Below are 27,777 nucleotides of genomic sequence, written 5' to 3'. Positions count from 1 at the left end.
ACCTGCGCATGCACACAGGTGAGCGCCCCTTAGCCTGGTACTGGCAGGGCCATGGCAAGAAGTTTCCGCGCTCTGACCAGCTGGCCCACCAACACTGGACGCACACGCGGGGAAGCGTCCCCCCGCCGGCCCTGCTCTGTGGGCTTCACCCGCAACCACCACCCCATCAAGCACATGCACACACACACAAACACACGTGCGCACACATACACAAACCATCCCTGTTTCCACCAGGCTTCTGCTTTTTGCTGTGAGGAAGTCTGGTCCCAGGGAACTTACCATGATGGTTATTTGCATTTTCTCTAGGAAGTAAATTCAGAACTTTTTTTTTTTTTTACGACCCCAGGCCAATCTTCCTTGGTTCGTTTTTTGAGTTGAAATTCACATAAAATAACATTAACGAGGTTCATGTGTACAGTACAGTGTAGGATATGTGTTGTTTTTTTCCTCTTTGACCCTACATTTTATTTTTCACACAAAGTCAAGATACAGACTTCATTATTAAATACATGAACCCTATCACTTGTTTGGTCTTTCCTCGTGTCTGTAAATTGTTCAATTATTTATCTCTTGAGCTGTTACTAGACATCACACTTCTTTCCTTCTGACACCACCGATATGATATTGGCCCTCCTCATTCTATTCCCCCAGTACCTTACATCCCCACTCTGGTCTCAATAGGCTGCATCCTGTGAATTTCCTCAGCATTTACTCCACTTTCATGATTGTCTCTTCAGCTGTGTCTCTTCCTTGATGGGGTGAATTGTTTTCATGTGCTCATTCTATTGGGTTTCTCGTGTCTAAATTTCTAACTCACTATGTTCTTCTATAAAGCAATCCATATTCTTCTTATGTCAAAAATTTTACTTTTTGGATATTGAAGCATGATTAATCTCCAATTACTCTCAAATTTTCCTACTGACTCTATTCTATTGCATATGACAGCCCCCCCCCCCCATCATCAGTAGATTGCTGTCCATAGTGCTGTTTGTCATTATCAGGATGACTCTACTGTCCATTCTTGTTGGAAGTCTCTCCCCTCACACACCTGACCTTCCACAGGTTGCTCCTGGGACTGTCCTGGGAATCAGGCTGTTGATGGAGGGGCTTTGGCAGCCGCCCCTGCCCCATGGAGACCACTCACTCAGACTCAGCGTCTGCCCAGGGTTCTTCCCATCAGCGCTGGTCCAATGGGAACCTCACAGGCACTCATGGGACAGACACTCGTGGCTGACAATGCAGGATTAGGGCTGTTTCAGGCCACCCAGGGGAGGTTTCTCACTGTGGACCATGGGCTCGGTCCAGTCCCTGAACACAAACATGGGGCAGGGGACCACGGCTTCCAACCTTCACCTGGCCCCTGACCCCTCCCTTCCTGTGAGGACCTGGGGTCCCTCTCTGTGTCCACACAGATGGGAATCTCCTCCCTATGGCTCTCCGATGGTTCCGGGCATCAGTGGCCACTCAGTTTTGGTCTCTGTTCTCCACTGTGGTTTCCTCTCCATTTGGGGAACTTTCATGTCTCTTTTTCTGCACTTGTCTATGTCCAAACTTTTAGGACCATTGTAAGTAGCTTCACTTGGAATTCAGAGCAAACAAGGTCTCGAGTGGGTGCAATAATCTTGCACTTGACTCTGGGCAACTTGATCCTCTCATCGCCCACCCACTCAGGTCTCCATCTGGTCTGAAATGGATGTCTCCCTCCCATGAGCCCAGCCCCATTGACCCACAGCCACTCTGAGGGATGGGGTTCATGTCAACATGATCCAAATGAGGAAATGGAGGCTCAAAAACAGGACATTATCACTCAAGGGCACTGGGTGATGGGTATTGAAAGATCTGGTGTAAGTCAAAATCAGCACTCTAACCCAAGTCAATGACCCCCTGAACCTTGGAGGAAGGACCACAGGATGAGGAGGAGACTTTAACCCAGAAACAAGGGGCACTGAGGAGGCTTGTCCTCAGGAAGGTGGGGTGGATGTTGTCACCAAGAAAAAAAAAAGAGCATTTCATGGAAGGTGGCTATGGTAGAAAGAAAGCCACACTCCGGGGTCAGAAAAAGGGACATGTTCTCTTCCCTTATTTCCCTGCATTTCCCCTCTGTGCTCATTGTCATGGTGACATTGCCCTGAGCTGCACAGGGAGAGGATGAGAGTGTCCCTGCTGATCTGAGCTCTGCAGGCCACAGGCACCCACGTCTTCCTGAAGCGTCTCCAGGGCCCGGGTGGCACTGTCCATGGTGAGGACCCCAGGGAGGGGCTGATGGACGGGCTGAGAGGAAGGAGACCCCGTGGGGGAGGCTCTGACAGGGAAGGATGTGCTCTGGGCCACCTCACCTGCAAGGGGCATCTCAGGAGGCTCCTGGTCTATTTTCTGATCCCTCATGGAAATGAGAGCCAGGCATCTGGGAAGGGGCTGTTCCTCTTTCTGTGGGGCTGCTGACACGACAACCCCATCACAGAGAGCGCCAGCCTCCCCGGGCCCCACCCTGTGTGTCTGTCTGTTCAGAGGACACTGTGGCCTCTTCCATCAGCACAGCTGGGTGCAGAAAGAGGAGACACCATGACCCCCACTTTCACAGCGTTGCTCTGCCTCGGTGAGATGGGAGGAGGGAGAGGGGAAGCTCTAGTCTGGGAGGGACGCTGCCCCACAGCCTGGCCCTAGTCTCTCAGGAAACCCCAGGACTCAGGAGGCTCATGGGAGGAGGGTTCTGCTAGGGATTCAGGAGAAAACCACTCACAGGGACTCTCTTCCAGGGCTGAGTGTGGGCCTGAGGACCCAAGCGCAGTCAGGTGAGTCTCCCCAGGTGTCCCAGGTCCCATTCTTCCCTGAGGACAAGACAGCAGGGGAAGGAGAACAGCCATTCTGGATTACTGGGAGGTTTCATGCACTGACAGCTGAGGATAGGGTGGGAATGTCTTGGGACCCAGCCTATGATTCCTCTCAGGGACGCTCCCCAAGCCCACCCTCTGGGTTCTGTGATGCCCTGGGGGCTGAGGATTGGGAAGACATTTCAGGGTAACCATGTGGCTCCAGGGTCTATGAGAAATGACCCCTCCCCCACCATGGATTCAGGCCTTCCTCAGAGTAAGTGGGGAAGGTGATAAGAGGGGTGATCATGGCAGAGGGAGGTGTGGGGTCCAGGATGGGGAGGAACAGCTGGGCTCAAGTGGGAAGAAGGCTGCCCCAAGCCCTCACCCTCATCCTGATGCCCAGGAGGCTCTGAGGACCAGTCCCTCCCACCCACGGAGTTGGACTCACAGAGAGGTAAGTGAAGGGCTCTGTTGGGAGGTGGTGGAGGCCTCCATGGGGACAGGGGTTGAGCCATGCAGGGGTTCAGGTGTCTCCGAATTCACTTGGAACCGCCCTTCCCTGCCTGGGCCTCAGTGTCTCTAGGTGTAAAAGGAGAGAATCCTTGTCCAAAGCTTAGACTTCCTGTCGGTTCTGGCCCTGACCTCCTGGGAGAGGGCCTCACAGGGAAGCCCCCAGGACGGGATGTTATGGGGCCTGTCCCCTCTGTCTCAGTGACGGTGACACTGTACAGGGAGGGACAGGCAGGACAAGGGTCCGGGCACCCAGTCCTCCCCCTCAGCTCAGGCTCAGCTCAGAGGAGGGAACAGGCTGGATCAGCCCTGGCTCAGCTCCAGGCTCTGCTGCTCCTGCTGTGGGGCTGGGCGGTCCCCTCTCTCCTCTGAGTGTCGGGTTCCTGTCTGCTCATCCCTGGTCCCATCCTGCTCACAGGCTGCTGGGAGATGAGGTGACATAAGGGCCTCACAGAGCTCAGGAAGACAGAGCCCCCAGCCCAGCCCGACCTCCCCAAGGGGCGTCAGGGCCTGCAGGGTGGGATGGATGAGGGAGAGACTCAGAGTGCACCCCTCACCCGGCCCCTCCCTGTCCCTGCTATGCTGGGGGCGGGTAATGAGGAAGGACCCTCAGCTCCAGAGGAGACATGGACCGACCCCTGCAGAGGAGGAGCCCACAGCAAGAAGCTGGTGTCCGCCTGGGGGGCAGCGTGAGGACATCACAGTCCCAGCCCTGCCCCGTCCAGGCTGGGTGACCTGGGGCATGTGGTTCACCTCTCTGAGCCTCAGTGAAGTGGGTGGTGGGGTCAGCAATCCCTGGTGCATGACGGCTGGGAGGTGAGAGGAGATGAGTGACAGTCTCCAGCACGGGCCTCGCACACAGTAGGTGCTCATTCCATGGCATCACTGGCTCATTCATGAGGGCATGAGAGGGATAAGGGCTCCCAGGAACTTTCATGTCTGATTCCTTTCCAGGAGACGTCCCCAAACCCTCCATCTGGGCTGACCCAGGCCCCATCGTCACCAAGGGGAGCCCCGTGACCATCTGGTGTCAGGGGTCTCTGCAGGCTAGTGCCTACGTTCTGTATAAAGAGAGGGGCTCTGAGCCCTGGGATACGAGGATCCCACAGGACTCCAGCGACAAGGCCGATTTCCTCATTGGAGCCATAACCCAAACCCATGCAGGGCGGTACCAGTGTGCATATTACAACACTGAGGACATACTGTCAGAGCGGAGTGACCCTCTGCTCCTGGTGGTGACAGGTAAGGGAGACACCAGGTCCCTCCCCACTGTGGGCTCCGGGTCACAGGCAGAGGGAATTAAGTGTGGACTTAGGGGTACCTCACCCCTCACAGAGCACACCTGGGGCATGAGGGTGAGGGTCCCTTTAACACAGAGCCTTTCTTCTCCCACAGGAGTGGGCGGTTCACCCTCCCTCTCAGCCCAGCCAGGCCCTGTGGTGGCCTCAGGAGGGAACGTGTCCCTCTCCTGTAGCTCTAACCTCACCTCGGGCCCCTTCCATCTGCTGAAGGAGGGAGGGGCTGACCGGCCCCTACACATGGAAGCAGAACCCAGGATGCATGCTGGGAGGTGGCGGGCCATCTTCCCACTGGGCCCCGTGAGCTCCTCCCATGGGGGGACCTACAGATGCTATGGCTCTTCCAGCCCCTACCCCAACGTGTGGTCACAGGCCAGTGCCCCTCTGCACATCGAGGTCACAGGTGAGGGACAGGCCCGGGTGCATCCCCATCTGTTTCTTGGGCCCAAGGACCTGATCTAAGCTGTGAGCCCAGTGGAGCGCTGGGCTCATGGGGTCAGTGACACTGGCCTCTTGGGGACAGACCCACAGGCGGGAGGCTCAGGGAGGGACATGGGAGACCTCTCCCTGCAGCCCAGTGGGCGATGTGGGGTGTCCCCTGGTGCCACTGTCCCCTCTTCCCAGGTGTGCACAGGGAGCCCGCCCTCTTGGCCCAGCCAGGCTCGCTGGTGCTGCCTGGACACAGCCTGACCCTCCACTGCCACGCGGAGGCCGGCTTTGACAGATTCGCACTGACCAAGGTTGAGGGGCTCACACACCCCCAGCGCCTCGATGGGCAGCGCAGCCCCGCCTTCCCCCTGGGCCCCGTGAACCGCACCCACGGGGGCCGGTACAGATGCTACAGTGGACACCACCTCTCCTCTGCGTGGTCGGCCCCCAGCGCCCCCCTGGACATCCTGGTGGCAGGTGAGGAGCCAGCCCTGCCCCCGTGCTGAGGGTCTGCTCTGGTTCTGGGCCCAGGGTCCTGGAGCAGAGGCTGAGCTGGGCAGAGGCCTAGGGGAGGGAGAAAGAAAGGGGGTGAAGGCATAGAGATAAAAGACACCAATGAGAGGGACTGAGAGGAGTTGGGAGGGGTCACAAACAGAGTCTCTGGAGAAGGACAAGGTCCCTCAGCTCAGGGTCAAGGGCATGAGGGGAGGGGTGGCTCTCTACACATCACAACCTTCCCCTCCCCAGGAATGTACAGGAAACCCTCCCTCTCAGCACAGCCGGGACCCTCAGTGTCCAGGGGAGTGACCGTGACCCTGCAGTGTGGGTCTGAGATCTGGTTTGACACCTTCCACCTGCACAGGGAGGGGTCACTGGACCCTCCCCAGCACCTTCTTCTGCAGAACACGTCTGAACCCTCTCAGGCCAACTTCACCCTCAGTCCTGTGAGCTCAGGCCACCAGGGGACCTACAGGTGCTATGGCTCCAACAGCTCCTCCCCCTACCTGCTGTCACAGCCCAGTGACCCCCTGGAGCTGGTGGTCTCAGGTGAGGCGCCCCAGCCCTGCCCCTTTGTCCTCAGGTCACTTTAGGGCCCTGTCCCCAGGGGACCTTGGCTGCAATGGCGTGACAGTCACAGAAAGAGGGTCACCAAGCGGGGACTCTCACCTCCCTGAGGGATTGAAAGAGCCAGAGCTGCTCCCATCCCTCCTCATCCTCCTCCTCCTCCCTGAGGCTCAGACATGCTCCCGTGGGCAGAGGGAGGCTGGCGAGGATGGGGCTGAGCAGAAGGAGAAAGGCCAGAGGCGCCCATCCGACCCTCCAGTCCCCAGTCCTGTGGCCTCAGCCTGAGAAACCAAGACAGGAGTGTGATCCCCAGAGAGAGCAGGACCCCCTGCTTGGGCTCGGCCTGTCTCCCAGAGGGGATGGGAGAGTGGCGGAGATTATGGGCGATCATGGTGCCTAAGGGCTCTGAGGATGACAGGTGACAGGTGAGGTGGTCATGGCAGAGGAAGATGTTGGCGTCCAGCCTGTGGGAAGAGCAGCCCCCACCCCTCACCTCCCTTCCTGCTTGAGGAGCCTCTGAGGATGGGTCCCCAACGGGAGGTCAGGCCCTCAGAGTACTAAGTGAGGGTCTGGGGGGAGGTGATGGGTGGGAGGAGCTCAGTGTTGGTCTTGGCTCAGCCACTTCCTGGGTAATGGCCTGAGGAAAGTTCCTCCTTCTCATTGGGACTGAGTTCTCCAAAGGCTCTAGGACATTGTGTGTACATGTGTGTGTGTGTGTGTGTGTGTGTGTGTGCGCGCGCATGTACATTGGGTGCACACACATGTTTGTACATATGTGTTTATGTGTGAGTGCATGTGCATGTGTGTTGGGGACTCAGGTGGTGTCTGAGCCTCCTCCACAGCCTTCCAAGGAGCAGCCGTGGAGTCAGGAGAAGCCTCAGCCCGGGTTCAAGTCCCCGCTCTGCTCCCGCTCACCTGTGGGACCTGGGACACATCTGTTCCTCCGAGTCCTGGTCCATGGGCTGTGGGTCAGGCCCCCACCCCCTCAAAGGAAAGGCCCTCAGCACGCAGCACATCCTGGGTCAGAGCTCAGGAAAGATTCAGGCCTCCCTCCTGCCCTTTCTGGAGGCGCCCCACGTGCACAGGCCCCACTGGAGGGGGGGGGGTCAGGCTGCAGAGTGGGACAGGGATCTGGGGTAGAGAGGGGTGGTGATTGGGTTTGGTAACAGGTCTCTGCACTGGTGTTCTACTTGGAAGGACAGAGACAGCATAAGTAATAATAACAATAACACGTAAGGGAACTCACAGTCCTGGGTTCCAGTCCCAGCCCTGCCCTGCCCAGGCTGGGTGACCCAAGACATGTGATTAACCTCTCTGAGCCTCAGTGAAATGGGTGGTGGGGTCATCAATCCCTGGTGCATGACTGTTGGGAGGTTAGAGGAGATGAGTGACAGACCCCAGCATGAGCCTCACACATAGTAGGTGCTCATTCAATGGCGTCATTGGCTCATCCATGACATCACTCATGTCCAAGGACTCAATTGGAACCTGATCATCCTGATTGGGGGGTCGGTGGCCCTCATCCTGCTGCTCTCCCTCCTTCTATTCCTCCTCATCCGACACAGGCGTCAGAGCAAAGGTAGAAAGTTGGGTGAGTAGAGAATGGGGTGACCTGGGTCACAGGAGGGAGAGGGGCTCAGAGCACCCACCACAGGAAACCAAATTGGTGCAACAAGGAAGTTTTTAAAAGGAATTCTCCACAATTTAAAATCAGAAGATCTAGAAAGGTTACATTTTAATGTGGGCGCATGTCTATAAAGGAAATCTTTCATCGTTTTCAATCCCATGGAATATAAAGCATACACACAAGTGTGTGTGTGAAGGTTCCTTCTTCCCTGAGGAATCACACGGAAAGAGGGCTCCTAACCTCCCAGGGCTGACACTGTCCCTCTTGACCAGCCCAGAGAGAGGCTCGTGTCCAACCTCCTGCAGGGACCACACACCCAGAGCCCAAGGACAGAGGCCTGCAGATCAGGTAATTCCTGCCCCAAAGACTCGAAACTCCCACAGCCCATGGCCCCTCTCTGTCCCTAACAGTCCTGTGTCCTCCCCAGCTCCAGCCCAGTTGTGGACACCCAGGAAGAGCACCTCTGTAAGAGGAAGAGAAGCTGCCCTGGGGGAGGGGGCACCGGTTTTTCGGGAGATGATGGGGGCGGGATCAGATGGGAGGGTATGGGGTCAGGATGAGAAGGACTGAGACCCACACTGTGTGGCCTGGTGCCTCACCTCACCCCTGGGTTAGTGGTCCATCTGGGAGCAGGTGGGGTCTGCAGCCCTGAGAATTTGGGGACCTTCCAGGAGACACACCCTGTTCTTCCCCAACAGATGCTTCTGTGAAGGACCCACAGCCTGGGGAGAGCATGGAGCTGGACCCTTGGGCAAAATGTACAATTATGAACCATGAATATGCAAATATATTACACAAGAAAAAGGCAAACACATAGAAACAACCTAAGTGTCTTTGAACCGATGACAGGATAAAGATGTGGTAATATATGCAACCAAAATTATTCAGCCATACAACATGAAATATGGATGGATCTGGAAAGTACCCCGCTAAGTGAAATAAGTCAGACAGAAAAGGACAAGAATCATATAATTTCACTCTTGTGGTTGTGAAATCGGATATTCCGACCCGTCATGTATATTAGATATTGAATATGTAATTAAAACTTTTCCTGCAAAGTGAACTTGGAGTCAAGAAAGTGTCACTGGTAAATGCTTCTGAACACATATACATCTATGAAATACACACACACACACACACACACACACACACACACGGACATACACACACTCAACAAACTTACACAAGCTTCTCCTGAAGTAGAGAAGGAAGGCACATCCCACAACACAGTTTACCAGGCTAGAAATAAATTGATAAGAAATTCAAACAAGGAAGCTACAAACTGGGAACATCACAGGATGCTCTAAAATCCATGTGACCAAAGTCCTAGAAGCAGAGGATGAGACTTCAACTACTCAGGAAATAATGGCGGAAATCTCCCCATCATTGTCAACAGTCATAAGCCTACATATTCATAAAACCTAACGAATTGAGAATAGGATAAATCCAAAGACATCCACACCAAGACATATCATAACCCAACTAAGTGGGGGAAACTAACAGGAAAAAAACAACAAAAAAGAACCGAGCACAACTCTGGGTGTGGATCTTTGGATTGTGGAAGCAGCAGATGTCAGGTATACTTGAGAAGACAGACTAGTCAGTTACCAGGTGACTGAGAAGGCTGTGGGTTTGAATGGCTGTGGGTTTGAATGGCCAAGGAACCAGCCAGCCCCCATGCTGCTAGCACTGCCTGGTGTATCAGGGGTCCGTGTGAATTCTCTGCTGAGCCCCTGTGAGTTTATGTCATCACATCACCTGCAATAAAGAGCTAGATGCCATTTGTTATCATTACTTTAAATATACTTTTATTTATTTCAGAGAGGAAGGGAGAGGGAGATAGAAATATCAATGATGAGAGAGAATCATTGATTGGCTGCCTCCAGAATGTCCCACACTGGGGATTGAGCCTGCAACCCAGGCACATACCTTGACCTGGAACCTAACTATAACCCCTGGTTCATAGGCCAACGCTCCATCATTGAGCCATGCCAGCTGGGGGAGAGCTAGATGCCATTTAGAAAGCTGCTCCTGACGTTCCACTGGTTCCCAGGAGCAACTCGATGACTGACAGGAAGACATCCAGAGTCTTTGCAACTGGAACTACCTCTGAGTAGGGTATTGTCATTCCTACCATATCAGGAGGTAGCCATCCGGTGACAGATGAGAGAGGTAAACCAGGTGCCATAAACAGCGGTTCCGGAGGGTGAAGGGGAGTCACACAAAATGTTAGATACACAGCTGCCCGCCACAGAGACACCTCTCCCTCTACTGTCCTCTCCTGGGTCCTGTCTGGGTGGTGGGATGTTTTGGAATAGGGGTGTTCCACAGCCTCACTCGGGGTCTCTGAGAGAAAATGCCTTCTATTGGCAGATAAGTAGGTAATGAATAGGATAATACAACTTTCCCAGGAGAAAATGACGAAATGAAGATTCTTGAGATGGGGACATGATCCTGGATGATCTGGGTGAGTCCAGTGTCTTCACAGGGGAGAGGCCAAGGGGTCAGAGTCAGTGGTAGGAAACGGGATGATGGAATCAGGAGGTTGCTGGGATGGAGGGAGGGGTCAGGCACCCAGAACCCCAGGCAGCTCTGGAAGTGGGAAGAGGCAGGGACACTTTCTCACCCCAGTGAGACTGACTGTGTCCTTGTGACCTCCAGAACCCGAAGATAAGAAATTATCTTGTTTAAAGCCACGACGTTTCTGGACATTTCTTACAGCAGCAATAGGAAACCAACACAGACACTTCTGCTTCCTCTTGGCTAATGTGTGCATCAGATACCCTTTCATCTTTTTGCTTTTAACTGATTGGCACCATGTACTAAAGTGAACCTGGCCCTGGCCCAGTGGCTGAGTTTGTTGGAATGCCATCTGGTGCACCAAAAGGTTGTGGGTTGAGTTCCGAGTCAGGTCACATACCTACATTGTGGGTTCAATCCCCAGTCAGGGTGGGAGTGGGAACTAACAGATTCTCTCTCTCTCTCTCTCTCTCTCTCTCTCTCTCTCTCTCTCTCTCAAAATCAATGAAAATGTATCTCCTTGGGTGAGGATTAATAATAAAAAAATAAGAAATAAAAACATAAATTGAACCTCTTGTCAACTAGAAATAGTTGGCTCTAACTTGTTAATTCAGCCCTAAAATCTCTGCCATTGCCCTGGCTGGTTTTGCTCAGTGGATAGAGCATTAGCCTGCAGACTGAAGGATCCTGGGTTGGATTCCAGTCAAGGGCACATACTTGGGTTGGGGGCGTGCAGGAGGCAGCCAATCAATGATTCTCTCTCATCATTGATGTTTTTATCTCTCTTTCCATCTCCCTTCCCCTCTGAAATGAATAAAAATATATATTTTTAAAATCTCTGCCATTTAACTGTGCTTTCAGCATTTAAATTTAATGTGATTATCAGCCATGCTGCTGTTAGGTGCCCCATATTATCTGTTGTTTCTGCATGTCACCCCTGTTATTTGCTCTTCTGTTTTCCCCTTACTGTTCCTCTTTTTAGTTTTTTTGGATTTTTTTTTTTTTTTAGTATTCCATTCTAATGTACTTACTGGTATTTTAATTATAACTCTGTGCATGATGTTTTTTGAAGGGGCTGTGGTAAGTATTACAATATAGACACATAATGTCACAAATTCTACACAGAGTTCACATTTTACTTCTTCAAGAAAAATGCAGAAGCTTTACAGCCGTGTAGGTCCTTCTACCCTCACCACTTTATGCTAGAGTTGTGACATGTATTACTTCTACATACATTACACACCCCACCAGATCATGTGACTTATTATTTGCTTTCGGCAACCATGCATATTTTTTTAAACATTAGAGGAGAAAAATATTCTATGACATTTACTTAGCTATTTATTTAGATAGTTTAGTTCTCTGTTTATTCTTGATTTTCCAAGTGTCCCTCTACAATCATTTCCTTTCTGCCCGAATAACTTATCACACCTTTTAAGCATGTCTGCTGTCAATAAATTTGCTCAGTGTGGCTTCCTCTGAGAATATTTTGCATTCATTCCTGAAGAATACATCCAGAGGAATTCCAGGTTGACTCCTCTTGTCTCCCAGGACTTTAAAAATCTATCAAACACAATGGTTTCTGATAGGAAATCTGGAATCACTCAAATCATGTTTCTTCTGTATGAAATGTGCCATTTTTCTCTGAACCTTTTCCATTTATTTTTACTAGTTTGGTAGTTTGATGATGACCAGTGTTGCCATGGACATGAAGATATATAACTGGGTTCCTTAAACATGTAAATGTATGACTTTCAGCAAATTTGTGAAATAGCTGATTATTTCCTCAAATCTGTTTTTTCTTCATTGACATCATTCTCCTTTGCTGGGAGATCAATAACATAAATTGTGGCAGGTCCCCGAGTCTGTCTGTGTCCATGTTGAAATCTGGACTGTCTCCCACTTGAACACTTGCCCAGTGCAGGAGATGGAATTCCCAGTGTGAGGGAGGAGCTCTGCTCAGGGGAGGAGGGGCCCAGAGGAGGCAGCAATGACTCAGAGGTTTCAAAGCAGAGCCATGAAGAAAAAGATGGTGCTGACCTACAGAAACAGGAAGTCAGGGAAGGGAAGTGTGTGGGGAAAGAAAGTCCACAGTCCCCGTGGGGCCCTGCTTTTCTCTGAGAAATGGAGACCAGTCTTCTCAGCACCTCCCAGGTCTCCCTCTCCCTTGGGGTGGTCCTCCCTGGGACGGCCCCACTGGCTCCTCCAGGCACCAAGGAGAGTGGAGCAGCCTTCACTTCCTCATGGGAGCACTTCACAGAGACCATCACCTCACTCCATGTGCCCCACTGAGCCCTTCTGAGCAGTGTCCCCCACCCACCACAGACTCAAGATGTCTCATCTGTGTCATCCAATCAGCCTCCTTCCTGGTCCTCCAACCCAGGCCCCACCCCTTCTCCACTCCTCTCCTCTGCCCACCTCCTGAGGACCCTTCCTGTAGCCCCATCTGGTCTGAGCCTGCCTGCTGCACCCCCTCCACCAGTTTCCACCTTCAAAAAAGATCCAAGTTGCACATCTGATATTCAAGGCTGGGAATGGTCAGGTTGAGCTAAACTCACCAGCCCCTCCACACCAAACTCACCCAGTTACCCACACTGCCCTCCACACCAAACCACACTCAGAAACCGAGCTGTTGGAAAATTCCATGCAGTCAGGTGACTCAGTTGGTTAGAGCGTCATCCCGATATCCCAAGGTGGCTAGTTCAATCCCTGGTAAGGCCACATACAAGAATCAAGCACTGAATGCATAAATAAGAGGAACAACAAATCTCTCTCTCTCTCTCTCTCTCTCTCTCTCTCTCTCTCTCTCTCTCTCTCTCTTCCTCTGAACATAGTCACCTCCTTTCCAACCTGCGGGACCAAGACCCATCCTGTCACATCTGACTCAACTGAAAATGTACTTTGTGCTAAAGGTTTGTGTAAGAGTTATATGTGAAGACCACATAAATGACTTAAGATACTGACCAACAGACCATCCAGGGGCCAGGTGAACCTTGGCATTTTATTATCAATGGCATTAACAATCAATAAAGCCGGTTAGCATGACATTTTCATATAGTGGTCGCCTTTTTAAATCAGAAATCTTTTTGTACAATCTGTTGCTTCAAATTTATCCCATTGACTTGGAGCTAAAATCCCAAATATGTGCGTGGTGCACTAAACCCTGTGTGACTAGCCTGAGCCTTCGTCTGACTGCTCTCACTTCTGACAACAACTCCAGATTTTCTGGTCAAAGACGACCCCCCACCCAGCCCACCACCTCTGGGCCGCTCCCTGCTCATGCCATGGGTCAGTCCATGCCTGAGAAGGACCCCTCAGCCAGGATTCGGGTTGCGTGGCATCTGCCTGTCATTGAACCTCATTATCTCATTTCCTTCATTCTCCCAATGGGTAAATGAGACTGTAACTGAACTCTTTGTCTCCTAAATATCTGTAGCATCTGCTTCATTCATCTCAGCCCATGAGTCCAGGGAAGGGATCCCCGATCTTCAGCTACTCCAGAGCCTGGCCAGTGACAGCCCAGGGTTACTGCTCAGTAAGTACTGCCTAACTGCCTGGCCAGTGGGAAAAGGGAAGAGAATTGCACTTACAGAGGCTCAGGAAAGGGAAGTGACCTACACAAGCTCGCAGAGGTTCTAGAAAAGTCAGAGTCAGAATTGGGCCAGAAACTGGGTGGGGTCCTCTCCTGCCCTGTTCCTCCACCCTCCTCACCTGGGACGGCTGTCACCCTCTGGATTTGGGCTCGGCATGAGGTGGAGGCAGAGCGTGTGGGGTCTGGTGAGACTCAGGTTGGTCTCAGAAGTCCCACAGCTTGCTGTCCCCTAAGGCCCACCCTTCAGGGAGGGGCTACTTCCCTTCCTGTGAGGACACTGATGAGAACCAGTGACGTATCACTTGGGGACTGGATGTTGTCACAGCCCATTCTTGCCTTTGTATCCAGGCTCTGTGGAGTTTATGTCGTCTGCACACTGGGGACCATGTGAGGAAGCACCCTGACCCAGAGCCTGCCTGCCTTTCTCAGCCTCGGTGAGCTCCGGGGAAAGCGGCGGGGGGGGCGGGGGGAGCGGGGTGAGTAACAGCTCGGTGGCCATCACTGGGCTGACGGAATGGTGAAGGGAAGGGAGAAAACGTGCATGTGTGGAGTCTCAGGAAAGACAAGGGCATTCCCAAGTTCACACAGACTCTGTGAGAGGCAGGAGCTGGTGATTCCTTCTGCTCTGCCCTTCACCCTACACCCTGCAACCTCATGTACTGGGAACAGGGTCACCCTCTAGATTGGGTTGGGACAGGAGGTGGAGGCAGAGCGTGGGGGGTCTGCTGAGTCTCACATCTGGTCCTGAAGGTCCTTGGACCTGTTGTGTCCTCAGTCATCCTTCAGGGAGAGCAGAGTGAGGCTGATGAGGAAACAGGGACCTGTCACCCAGAGCCGGGGCCCTGTCACATCCGTGCATCCGCTTGTCCTGCTGGGCTCTGCGGCCTTTATCCATCATCAGTGCCACTGGGGACCATGGCAGACAGCACCACAACCTTGACCTTCATTGTCCTCCTGGGCTTTGGTGAGTTTGTGGGGAAAGGAGGAGGGATGGGGGACCCTCACCTCCCAGGTCCTGGCCTTGTGAGACCCCAGGACTCAGGAGGCTCAGTGGGTACTAGACTTCTCAGGGAGGCGGCGTGCTCAGCCCCCCGCAGTGCTCAGGGGCCCAGACCAGGCCTGGAGCTTCTGTGTGTGGTTGGGGACGCTTCTCACAGGACCTCTCTTCCAGGGCTGTGTCAGGGCCCATTGGACCAGGTACAGGCAGGTGAGTCCATCCCCCTTTCCCCTGAAATCCTGCTTCAGGACAATCCCCCCAGGGCAGCTGGGGAGACAGGAGGTATGGAATAACGGTGAGCAATCTGGGAGGGGCCTGGACGTGACAGCTGGGAAAAGTGGGGAGAAGGACGTCCCAGACATTTCATGTCTGATTCCTTTACAGGAGTCGTCCCCAAACCCTCCATCTGGGCTGACCCAGGCCCCATCATCACAGAGGGGAGCCCCGTGACCATCTGGTGTCAGGGGTCTCTGCAGGCTACTGCCTACAGTCTGTATAAAGAGAGGGGCTCTGAGCCCTGGGAAACGAGGATCCCACAGAACTCCAGCAACAAGGCCGGTTTCCTCATTGGAGCCATGACCCCATTCCACGCAGGGCTGTACCAGTGTGCATATTACAACACTGAGAACATACTGTCAGAGCAGAGTGACTCCCTGCTCCTGGTGGTGACAGGTAAGGGAGACACCGGGTCCCCTCCCCACTGTGGGTTCCAGGTCACAGGCAAAGGGTATAAGGTGTGGCCTCAGGGCAACCCCACCCCTCCCAGTCCACACCTGGGGCATGAGGGTGACGGTCCCTTTAGCACAGACCCTTTCTCCTCCCTCAGGATTCTATGGTGCACCGTCCCTCTCAGCACAGACAGGCCCTGTGGTGGACTCAGGAGAGAATGTGTCCCTCTCCTGTAGCTCTAACTTCACATCGGGCCCCTTCCATCTGCTGAAGGAGGGAGGGGCTGACCCGCCCCGACACATGGGATCAGAATGGAGGATGCATGCTGGGAGGTGGCAGGCCATCTTCCCTCTGGGCCCAGTGAGCCCCTCCCATGGGGGCACCTACAGATGCTATGGTTCTTCCAGCTCCTACCCCAACATGTGGTCACAGCCCAGTGCCCCTCTGCACATCGAGGTCACAGGTGAGGGACAGGCCCGGGTGCATCCCCAATTGTTTCCTGGGCCTAAAATGACTGTGATTTGTGTCCATTGGGACCCTGGGCTCAAGGGGATCAGTGACACTGGACAGACCCACAGGCGGGAGGCTTAGGGAGGGACATGTGAGACAGCTATTTGTAAAGTTGACTAAAATGCACAGCCCACTTAGAGAACTCCACCTCTAATATAGTAATTTGTGAGTAAGCAGTTTGATGCCTGAAAATTTTCTAAATGGTAGTAAGTGCACATAGGAAAGCTATTGTTTGGACACACTTATATCATGGCCTGTTAGCCTCCCAAAGACTCTCTCCCTATGGACTGCTTTTCAGTTGATCCTCTGATATAAAATTATAATCCCCAGCAGTCAAAGGAAATGTCACTTCTTTATTCCCGATGGTGTACCTACTTTTTTCACTCCACGTCCCACAGGATGGAATGACGGACCAAATGGGCCACAGCTTCCCCTCCGGAAAACAGCTTAATTCACACCCAAAGTGATTCCAAGGCAAATCCATTTAAAATTTTGCATTTTATGTTGAAAGCACTATGGCCGCTTTGTTCCAATCCATTCTTCTGTTTCATTAGGGTTTGCTAGGAATGCTGTCTTTTCCTGAGAGATGCACATCCCCCCATAATTACCTTTTCTCTGACCTTTCACCACATGACACACATTACAAAGGCTTCTTGGTGTCACCCATTTGGATATTAACCCAACTGAGTGACACTGACTATCCAAGTGCATTATCTGAATTGTGGAGCTGACATTTAGAGTTATTGCGTGGATCGCCGTAAGGAGAAGAGCTCAATAATTTTGTTTATGTCTCGGGTTTTATAGCAAAATAGGGTAACAGATTGACAACATTTCTTCTTTGGGTGCTCACTCAGTAATGAAATTAGGGGGGGTTTCTCTGTGACTGAAAGTTTTAGCCAGAAGTGTGGACGTCTTTAGTTATGACCTTTGTTGTACTTTGAGATAAAGCAAAAGCTCACACCATAAGCATTTATATGTCCACATTTCTCATTTGGTGAATATATCTACCATAGTAGGTATTCATTTGTATAATTGTAGAATTAATGAATTAAACCCTAGCCGGTTTGGCTCAGTGGATGGAGCATCTGATATGGAATGAAGGGTCCCAGGTTCGATTTTGGCCAGAGGTACATGCCCGGGTTGCAGGCTCAGTCCCCAGTAGGGGGTGTGCAAGAGGCAGCCAATCAATGATTCTCTCTCATCTTTGATGGTTCTATCTCTCCCTCTCCCTCACTCTCTGAAATCAATAAAAATATATTTATTAAATAAATAAAGGAGTTAATGAAAGAATAAATATATGAACAATTCCAGTTGACAATGACTATGCGAACCCTAGAGAAGAGGTGCCTGGGTGCTTTCAATATAAAATACAAAATTGTAGTGGATTTTCCTTGGCACAACTTTGGGTGTGAATTAAGCTATTTTTCGGAGAGTAAGCTGTGGCCTATTTTGGTCCGTCTTTCCATCCTATGGGACGTGGAGTCCAGATAGCTGCTCCATGTGGGATATCTCAGCTGTAGGGAAATAAGCTCAAGGGGTCTTGGGTCTCAGGCTGAACACAGAACACACAGCTCTTCGTTATTTCTGAATTGGGACCATTTTGCCCTCACCCTCAGTACTTGGACACAGCTAACTCTGATCAAGGTGACTCAGAGCAGGTGCTCAGTTCAGAATCAGGGAAGCTGATGTCAAGGAAAGGTGAGAACCAGGGTAGACACCAGAACCCTGGAGATTTGGGTCTGCCCTGACTTTATGACCTTTGAATCCACATTTTCCAGCCTCCAGACCCAAAGACTACACCGTGGAGAATCTCATCCGGATGGGCGTGGCTGGCTTGGTCCTGGTGGTGCTCGGGGTGCTGCTATTTCAGGCTCGAAACGACACCAGAAAGACCCATGATGCAGCCAGGATGGGAACTCAGAGGCAACAACACACCATTCAGAGTGGGGGAGCCTTGGAGACCATCTGATGACCCCAGGAGGTGCTGGAAGAGAATATGGACCACAGTTGGGGAAACTGTCTGCTGAGAATGTCCAGGGGAGAAGACATGGTAGGCGAGGTTTGGGTGCAGGAGAACATGGGCCATGTCCCTGTAGGGGATGCCTCCGCCATCCACATGGGTGCTCTCCCTCCCTCCCTGACCTCGCTGACTGTCCTCCACTGCCCTTCTGTTCTCACCCTGTGATGTGAGGGTGCATCCCACATTGCTGGTTTGAATTCACATCTATACATCCCTTCAGGTTGGGCCACATCCATCCCAACAAAATAGTATCTTCATAACCCTGGGATTGCTTTTTATTTTTTTAACTGTGTTTTTATTGATATTACTAAAAGAGGAAGATAAAGGGATGCTAAGATAGAAACATTGAAGAGAGAAAAACATCAGCTGCCTCCTGAGCCCTCTATTGGAGATGGAGCCCACAATCCAGGCATGTGCCCTATCGAACTGGTAACCTCCTGGTTCATAGGTCAACCCTCAACCACTGAGACACACTGTCCAGGCTGTAGGATTATTCTTAAACCAAGAAGAGCTAAGTAAAAAAAAAATTTAAAAAAGTCCGGATAGCTGCTCCATGTGGTCCACCCATTGCACAAATCCACCCCTCCTACCATCTCCATGCGGCTTCTTCTTTGTATCCTTACTTGTGAACTTCTGTTCAACTGGATTTTATATAGTTCTGAATGATGATTCTTCTGTAGTTTAATTCTGGTTTCACTGTGGTTATGGGAGGATTTCAGTACTTCCTTTACTTCCTCTGCTTTCTTGAGCAGAAGTCGTAATATTTTGATAATAAATAAGTAATTTTGAATTGTTGGCATCATTTTATTTAAGTAATTCATAAGGTTTGTTTTATGTCACTTTTTATCAGTTTTCCAGACCCGTTTTAAACTGATTCAGATTTGTTTGGTTTGTACATTTACATCAATCAATTTGGAGGTCACACATGCATTTCCCACCATTGGAATAGTTCCCACCATTGTTAATATTAGTTAATGGGTCTGTGTGCCAATCACTGGCTGCAACAACAACCTTCCACCTGGAGCGATAGGATCCCTGTGCCTCAGTGTTTCTACCCAAGGGTCACTGCTGATGCCGGCTGCATGACAGGCTCTGCACCAGACGTGGCCACAGGGTCCGGAGAAGATTGCTGGAGAAAGCTGTTCGATGTACATGGATCCGAACCCTTGAAAGAACCACCTCCAAATAGACCAATTTCCCCAAAAGGATCAGCCTTGAAAGGATCACCGCCAATAAAAATATCAAACTGGAAAAATATCCAAGTCTGTACCTGCACCTGGATCTGCCGTGACCTTGATGCTACAGTCGATGGGTTTTCCTCATTGGAGAGGCTGTCACTGTTGAATTCAGGAGAAACCTTTTATTTTGCAGCTGCATTGCCAATCCATTCTCATGAGCCACCGCTCCCCACACCTGCCCCTACCAGGCCTTCTCCACAGGATTGTCTGTGTCCCTGAGCTGTGCATATATGCATATAAGACCCCCAGTTAATTTCTCCTCACCTACCCAGCCACCTCCTCCTTCCCTCGGAGCTTCCATAGTCTCTTCCATGCTTCTATGTCTCTGGATCTGTTTTATTCTTCAGTTTATATTGTTCCTTAGAATCCACACACAAGTGAGATCATGCGATACTTACCTTTCTCTAACTAGCTTATTTCACTTAGCATAATGCTCTCCAGGTCCCTCCATGCTGTCTCAAAGGCTAAGAAATCCTTCTTTTCTACAGCTGCATAACATTCCACCATGTAAATATACCAGCTTTTTTTACCCACTCATCTACTGATGGGCCCTTAGGCTGTTTCCAGATCTTAGCTATTGAGAATTGGGCTTCTATGAACATGGGAGTGTATATGTTTATTCTGATTGCTGTTTCAGGGTTCTTAGGATATATTCTGGGTGTGGAATCACTAGGCTAAAGGCAGTTCCATTTTTAATTATTTGAGGAAACTCCACACCGTTTTCCATAATGGCTTCACCAGTCTGCATTCCCACCAGCACTGGACCAGGGTTCCCCTTTTCTCCACATCCTCACCAACAAGTGTCATTTGTGATTTGTTGGTGATAGCCATTCTGACAGGTGAGGTGATAGATACCTCATTGTGTTGTATTTTGTGTCTCTCTGATGAGCAGTGACTGCACCAATTTCATTGATTACTATGGGTTTCCAGCTCTTTCCTTTCTATCCCTTTCCTTTTCATCCATTTGCATTGAACTGATTTCCTGCTATGAGCCATGAAGGTGCCCCTGAGGAGGTCCCAGCTGGCCCTTCGGTGACTCCACACTCTCCCCCAATCCTGCTGTTCCTTACTGTAGGCCACTCCACTCTTCCCTAGCGTGGCCAGCTCTTCCTCAGAAGTGCAGATCTGCGACTCTTAACAAGTCTCTTCAGCTTCCCAGGATGTGACCAGCTGGACCTCCTCAGCGCCTTTCCTTCTGACTTCCCTGAGTTGCTCCTGCAGCTGAGATTCCTGCTCATCCAGCCCATTCAGGAGACCCTGTCCTTGCTGTTTCTGGGCCTGTAGTCTTTGCAGATTAGCATTTGCCCTTTGATGTTCATCCTGAAGACCCAGGCCGTTCTCTGTTGAAGAGTACATCTTTCACCCAATTGGAGGTACACAGTTGTTTGAGCATTATCCTGTGCACCGAAAGGGTGCTGGTTAAATTCCAGATCAGAACTCAAACCTGGGTTGAGGGTTCAATCCCTGGTCAGGGTACATGCAGAATGCAACTTATCACTGCTTCCCTTTCATATCCATGTTTCTCTGTCTCCCTCTTTCCCCCTCTCTCTAAGAATGTCCTCAGGAGAGAATTTTTTTAAATAGAGTAGCTTCTTCCTCTTTAAAGTCCTCTTGTACATTATCTTTTCCCTCTTTAGGTCAATAGTGTCATTTTTAAGGACAGCTAGCTCCTTAAGAGCAGACAAATCTGTAGCAGGACTGGATCCTATGATACTCTTTCCTAAACGGGCCCTGTCTGATGGTGGGAGCATCTCAAGAGTAAAAATGTGAGGAGGACCAATGCCCTTTATTAACTTCTGATTGACTGAGTGAAAAGCCAAGGCAAACATACCCTTTGAAAGCTTCCCACAGGGTCACATAACACCCAAAGGTAGGCATATCAGGTAGAAGCTAAACCTGTCTCTAAGAAGATCTCACAAACTTCCAATCCAGACACAAACTCATCCATGTCCTCTTCAGTTTCCAGGAAGATGCCATCCTCGTTAGCTTTTCTACAGGGGATCCAACCCCCGCTTTCCTCTTAGCAGGTGGCACAAGGCTGGAGGCCAGAACATGGGCACAGGTGCTTTCTCCAATGTGCTCTTCACCGAGCACATGGCACCTGCAGACTCATCTCTGTGAGCATCGAACCAGGGCCCACACCACTCAGCTCCCAAACGCTTCCAAGGGCAGCCACAGGCAGCTTCGAGGTGAACAACACTGGTTTCCCTTTATCACAGACAGAAATCCACATACGGGGCTTTAAGTGATCAAAAATGGCACCATGTTTGGCCTTGTCTTCAGATTTTACAGCCCACGGGACCCCGTTGCAGAGGTCCTGCTGTCCAGCAAGAGTCTATGGGTGTGATGAAATGTTGGTGAAGGAACAGACAGGTTCAAGTTTCTCAGAGACACTTGCAATGCATTCTGGGACATGCACAAGGCACAGAGCAATGAACAATTGCCCTTTGCTCAGGACACCTTTGCCTTCTGGGTCAGCTAAATCCCAAACCTGTCCCAGTGTCAGATCTGGGAGCCTGACCTGTTCAGGAAAGCAACAGCATCAGAAGCCAATACCCTCAGGGATCTCCGTACCACCCTGTCTGTAGCATTTTCCACATGAAGGGGTCCCACTTGATGACTGTGTCAGGGAGAGCTGGGCCGGCACAGCCATGGTACCCCCATCCTGCAGGGGAGGGGAAGGAAGTGGGGCAGGAAGGGGATGGGCGAGCAGGAAAGGGAGGGTCCATGGGAGGCAAGGCCTTCCCTCCCCTCACCCCCTGGGATTTCCCTTTCACATCCATTCCTATTGAACACTCCCCTCCCACACGCCTGCTTCTCCACAGAGAGTCCCTCCCAGGGCTGTCCTGATGTTCAGGACCCAAAGAGGTGAAGAGTGGGATCAGCCCTCCCCCACGGTGTCCTCTCTCCCTAAGTTAGCATCTGACTGTGATGAGCCCAGCAGGGCCCACGCCAAAGGTGAGCCTCACACTCGCACCAGGACAGACGCCCATGCCCAAATGGAATGGATTGAATCCATTTCACACACACACAGGGATGTGGCTCAGTGCTGACCATGGCCTGGGTCTGTGGACAGAGAGACCCCAGTGCCCATATCCAAAGCATGTGGAGGGGGCAACCCTGCTCCAACTTTCACCCTGAGTCCATTCCCCTCCCTGTGTGTGGCCACCCTGGGTCCCTCTCTGGTCCACACAGAGGCGGGAAACTCCACGCTGATGACCTCTGGCTGCACCCAGGACCAGTAGCCACTCAACTTTCACAGTGGTTGTCTCTTCTGCTTCCCTCTCCATCTGGGGAACTTCCACTTCCCTTTTGGGCACTGAGGATGGCCACATGTTTCAGAAACAGTGTGCATGGCCTTCTCAGCATCAGGAGCAGATGGGATTTGTACGTGGGTACAGCAACCATTCAATTCCTGCAGAGCTCTGAACAACACCGCTCATGGCTCACCTCACAGGGCTTTGTCAGGTGAGGAAATAAACCAGATGGCTCCCTCCAGGTCCCCGTGGCACCGACCCCACAACCACTCTAAGGAGTTGTTGGGTTCTTGATGACATGCTGCATGAGAGGAAACTGAGACTCAAGAGATTGTTCGTTGATGGTGAAGGTCACACACCTAATGGACAATGGAGGACGATTTACATAAGAATGAGCCCAGCCAGCATGGCTCAGTGGTTGTACATTGTTCTATGAACCAGGAGATCAAGGTTCGATTCTCGGTCAGGGCACATGCCCAGGTTGGGGACTTGATCCCCAGGGTGCAGGAGGCAGCCATCAGTCATTCTCTCTCATCATTGTAGTTTCTCTCTCTCTCTCTCTCTCTCTCTCTCTTCTCTCTCTCTCTCTCTCTCTCTCTCTCTCTCTCTCTCTCTCTCCTTCTTTGAAATCCATAAATGCATTTTTTTTCAAACTTATTGGGGGGAAAAAAGAAGAAGAAAAGTATGAGTGGCACTCCCGCCACTGGACATAGGGCCCGCTGGAAGTAGAACTGCTATGAGCACAAATAAGTGTGGAAGCTGTGGTTCCGACCAGCTCTGCCAGTTGCAGGCGGGGTCTAGGGAACAGAGGGAGTAACAGCTGTCCCTAAAACTGAAGGTGTGTGCGCGCCAAGATAGAGCTGAACTCTGTCTGGTCAAGAGATGGGCTCTGTGCACGAAGCAAAGAGCAGCAGAGTGACTCCTGGTGGCAAACCGCACAAACCCAGTCACCTGGGGAGAGGGAACTCATGCTCATGGAGACAGTGGATGTTTCCTGCCAAATTCCAGAGCAACTGTCCTGCTGAGACCATTGGGCCCTGAATCCGTGTGGCGCTGTGACCCTCCAGGAGTTAAAGTCATTGAAGAGTAAGTAAATTACAGTATGTGATCTTTTGTAAAAAAAAGAAAAAAAAATTTTTAATGGAAGAAAACACCTGATTGAGACATTACTGCTCGGTTCACACAGGAAGCAGGTGGGACACAAGTATTTAAATAAAGGGGGTTTAATCAACAAATCAAAGTTCTAGCCCAAATGACAGCTTCTCAATGTCTAGGACAAGCCATGGCCCCAGGGGGACAGCGCTGCCCGAGGAATGAGGGGCCCTGAGGGGAAGGTGACCCTGAAGCATGTTCCCAGGAAGGAGGGGCTGGAGGCCGTGGCTGAGAAAAAGGGAAGTTCATGAAGAAACATGTGAGAGAAAGAAAACCCAGATTCTGGGGCCACAGAAGGGACCTGCTTCCTTCCCTTATTTCCCTGCATTCCCCTCTGAGCTCGCTGTCACAGGGACAGCGCCCTGAGCTGCACAGGGAGAGGGTGAGCCTGTCCCTGCTGATCTGAGCTCGGCAGCCACAGGGACCCACGTCTTCCTGAAGCGTCTCCAGGGCCCGGGTGGCACTGTCCGTGGTGAGGACCCCAGGGAAGGGCTGATGGACGGGCTCAGGAGGAAGGAGACCCCGTGGGGGAGGCTCTGACAGGGAAGGACGTGCCCTGGGTCACCTCACCTGCAAGGGGCGTCTCAGGAGGCTCTGGGTCTGTTTCCTGCTTCACCATGAAAATGAGAGCCAGGCTCCTAGAGAGAGGCTGTGCCCTCGCCTGTAGGCTGCTGATGTGACACAGAGAGGATCGGCCTCTAAGTGACCACAACCCGTGCGTCTGTCTGTCCATCCTGCTGGCCCCGCCATCTCCTTCATCTGCTCAGCTGAGGCCACAGGGAGAAGAAGCCATGACCCCCACCCTCAGGGCCCTGCTCTGCCTCGGTGAGAAGGGAGGAGGAGGAGGGAAGACCTGCTCTCTCAGGACCCCAGGACTCAGGAGGCTCCTGGGGAGGAGGGTGCTGCTCAGGGTTCAGGGCAAACCTCTCACAGGGACTCTCTTCCAGGGCTGAGTGTGGGCCTCAGGACCCCAGTGCAGGCAGGTGAGTCTCCCCAGGTGTCCCAGATCCACCTCCTTACTGGGGACAAGGGCCACCCCCAGGCAGCAGGGGCAGGATCTGTGTGACAAATGGGGGGCATCCAGGACTGAGAGCTGGGGACCAGGTGTGGGAATGTCTTATGATCCAGCCTCTGATTCCTTCCAGGGACCCTCTCGGCTGAGCCCCTCCCCAAGCCCACGCTCTGGGCTGAGCCAGGCCCTGTGATCCCCCGGGGGATCCCCGTGACCATCTCCTGTCAGGGGACCCAAGGGACTAAGGAGTACCGTTTTGAGAAAGAGGGAAGCCCACCATCATGGAATAGTCAGAAGCCACAGCAGCCCGGGGACAAGGCCAAGTTCTCCATCACACACATGACAGACAATGATGCAGGGACATATCGCTGTTACTATCTCAGCCGCACTAACTGGTCAGAGCGCAGTGACCCCCTGGAGCTGGTGGTGACAGGTGAGAGGACACTCAGGAGTCCCAGCCTCAGGCTCTGCCCTCAGGAAGGGGGTCTGCTCTCAGGGAGTCTCCCTCTCACAGCCCAGCCCTGGGGGACATGAGGGAGGTGTGAGCCCATTTAACACGCTGCCTCCTCCTCTCCTAGGAGCCTACAGCAAACCCAGACTCTCAGCCCTGCCCGGCCCTGTCGTGACCTCAGGAGGGAACGTGACCCTCCAGTGTGGTTCATGGCAGGGATTTCACAGGTACATTCTGACTAAGGAAGGAGATCACAGGCTCTCCTGGACCCTGGACTCACAGCCACAGCCCAGTGGGCAGTCCCAGGCCCTGTTCCCTGTGGGCCCCGTGACTCCCAGTCACAGGGGGACGTTCAGATGCTATGGCTGCTACAGGAACAGGTCCCAGGTGTGGTCACACCCCAGTGACCCCCTGGAGCTGCTGGTCTCAGGTGAGGAGCCCTGCCCCGTGCTTTCTGTGCTCAGTCAGCTCAGGGCCCTGTCCCTAGGAGTGTGGGTGATAGTAATACACAAGGAGGGGGAGGAGGATCCACAGAGCAGGGTCCAGCCCATGAGAGAGTAGAGACAGACAGGCACTCCCACTCTTGAACCCAATTCTGAACCTCAGCAGAGATGAAGGGTAGGAAGGGCGAGTGAGATGTGAGTGAAATGAGCAGGCCCCAGGGTGGCCTCAGGAGAGAACGTGACCCTGCTGTATCAGTCACACAGTCCGAGGGACATGTTCCTTCTGTCCAAGGAGGGGGCAGCCGATCCCCCCTCTCGTCTGAGATCAGAGCACCGAGCTCAGCAGTTCCAGGCAGAGTTCTCCATGAGTCCTGTGACCTCAGCCCACTGGGGCACCTACAGGTGCTACAGCTCAAGCAGCACCTCGCCCTACCTGCTGTCATACCCCAGTAAGCCCCTGGAGCTTCTGGTCTCAGGTGAGGTCCCCTGACCCTGTCTGCTGAGCTGTCAGCTCAGGATTCTGTCCCCAGAAGGATCATGGGCTGAAAGGGAGGGAGGGGCTCTAGGGATGGTCACCATATGAGTTCTGCCCCTCAGAGACCCCCCAATCCCTCTCCACCCCTGCCCCTCACCTGGTCCTGAAGGTGCCTGTGGACAGTGGGAGGGTCTGAGGGTCCACAGGGCAGATGCAGGAGGAGTTGAGAGAGAAAGAGACTCTAGGGTCAGCTCCAGACCCTCACCCCCTTCTGTCCTCCTTCCCAGGAATCTCTAGGACTCAAACCCCCCAAACCCACAGGGCCCATGTCCACAGCTGATGAACCACTGGGTCCCTTTTGCACAGAGAAGGCACAGAGCACCCCAGGGCAGTTCTGAGTTTCCCAGAGGATCTAATGCCCACCCTCCCCCACCCCAGACACTTAAGAACAGGCTTGTGACCCTAGCCGGTTTGGCTCAGGGGATAGAGCATCAGCCTGCGGACTGGAGGGTCCCAGGTTCGGTTCCGGTCAAGGGCATGTACCTTGGTTGCAGGCACATCCCCAGTAGGGGGTGTGCAGGAGGCAGCTGATCAATGTTTCTCTCTCATCGATGTTTCTAACTCCCTATCCATCTCCCTTCCTCTCTGTAAAAAATCAATAAAATATATTTTTTAAAAAAAGAACAGGCTTGTGTCCCAGGGCGGGCTGGGAGTTGGGAGAGATTTCAGGGAACCCTGGGCTCCAGGGACTAGAGGTTTCACCCCTCCCCCACCACACAGTCAGGCTTGCCTACAAGTGAGGCAGGGGACAGGTAGGGAGGTCACGGCAGGAGATGTGGGGCCCAGCTGTGTAGGGGGGATGGGGGGGAGTTGTTTTCTACCGCGGAGAAGACAGCCCCGCCCTCACCTGTCATCCTGATGCCCAGGAGGCTCTGAGGATCAGCGGCTTCCCACCAAGGAGTCAGGCCCCCGGAGGGGTAAGTGAAGATCTCTGTAGGGAGGTGGTGGGTGCCTCCATGGGGACAGGGGCTCAGCCATGCGGGGGTTCAGGCCCCTCTGGATTCGCTGACTTGGACCCACCCTTCCCCTGCCTGGGCCTCAGTGTCTCCAGGTGTAAAAGGAGAGAATCCTTGTCCAGAGCTTAGACTTCCTGTCGGTTCTGGCCCTGACCTCCTGGGAGAGGGCCTCACAGGGAAGCCCCCAGGACGGGATGTTATGGGGCCTGTCCCCTCTGTCTCAGTGACGGTGACACTGTACAGGGAGGGACAGGCAGGACAGGGTCCGGGCACCCAGTCCTCCCCCTCAGCTCAGGCTCAGCTCAGAGGAGGGAACAGGCTGGATCAGCCCTGGCTCAGCTCCAGGCTCTGCTGCTCCTGCTGTGGGGCTGGGCGGACCCCTCTCTCCTCTGAGTGTCGGGTTCCTGTCTGCTCATCCCTGGTCCCATCCTGCTCACAGGCTGCTGGGAGATGAGGTGACATAAGGGCTCACAGAGCTCAGGAGGGCAGAGCCCCCAGCCCAGCTCGACCTTCCCCAGGGAGTGTTAAGGCCCTGCAGGGTGGCGATGGACTCGGGAGAGACTCTGAGTCCATCCCTCACCCTGCCCCTCCTGTCCCTGCTGTGCTGGGGCAGGTAACGAGGAAGGACCCTCAGCTCCATATGTGACATGGACAGGCCCCTGCAGAGGAGGAGCCCAGAGCAT

At 52.6% G+C, this 27,777-nt stretch overlaps 2 protein-coding genes across 4 annotated transcripts in view; both read left to right on the top strand.

Moving 5' to 3' along the window:
- LOC307115917 (paired immunoglobulin-like receptor B) overlaps positions 1-27,777 on the top strand; it is an 83,017-nt gene that overhangs the window by 27,349 nt on the left and 27,891 nt on the right. Inside the window, exons 9-12 of the mRNA XM_079799466.1 lie at positions 4,278-4,565; positions 4,719-5,024; positions 5,246-5,527; positions 5,798-6,097. Coding sequence (XP_079655592.1) covers positions 4,278-4,565; positions 4,719-5,024; positions 5,246-5,527; positions 5,798-6,097 — 1,176 coding nt within the window. The remainder of the gene's footprint in view (positions 1-4,277; positions 4,566-4,718; positions 5,025-5,245; positions 5,528-5,797; positions 6,098-27,777) is intronic.
- LOC307115918 (leukocyte immunoglobulin-like receptor subfamily B member 1) overlaps positions 2,138-27,777 on the top strand; it is a 94,807-nt gene continuing 69,167 nt past the window's right edge. Inside the window, exons 1-3 of one of the 3 annotated variants that reach the window (XM_079799471.1) lie at positions 2,138-2,239; positions 24,365-24,522; positions 24,645-24,680. In XM_079799471.1, coding sequence (XP_079655597.1) covers positions 24,489-24,522; positions 24,645-24,680 — 70 coding nt within the window. In that variant the 5' untranslated portion in view covers positions 2,138-2,239; positions 24,365-24,488. Of the gene's footprint in view, positions 2,240-24,047; positions 24,170-24,364; positions 24,523-24,644; positions 24,681-27,777 lie in introns of those variants that run through there. The other 2 variants (XM_079799470.1, XM_079799473.1) reach the window with 2 other exon arrangements.

Source organism: Cnephaeus nilssonii (genome assembly GCF_951640355.1).
Source record: "Cnephaeus nilssonii genome assembly, chromosome: 20".
Classification (NCBI taxonomy): Eukaryota; Metazoa; Chordata; class Mammalia; order Chiroptera; family Vespertilionidae; genus Cnephaeus; species Cnephaeus nilssonii.
The sequence above is the reverse complement of the archived record's forward strand: the minus strand, read 5'-3'. Positions and strand labels throughout refer to the sequence as shown.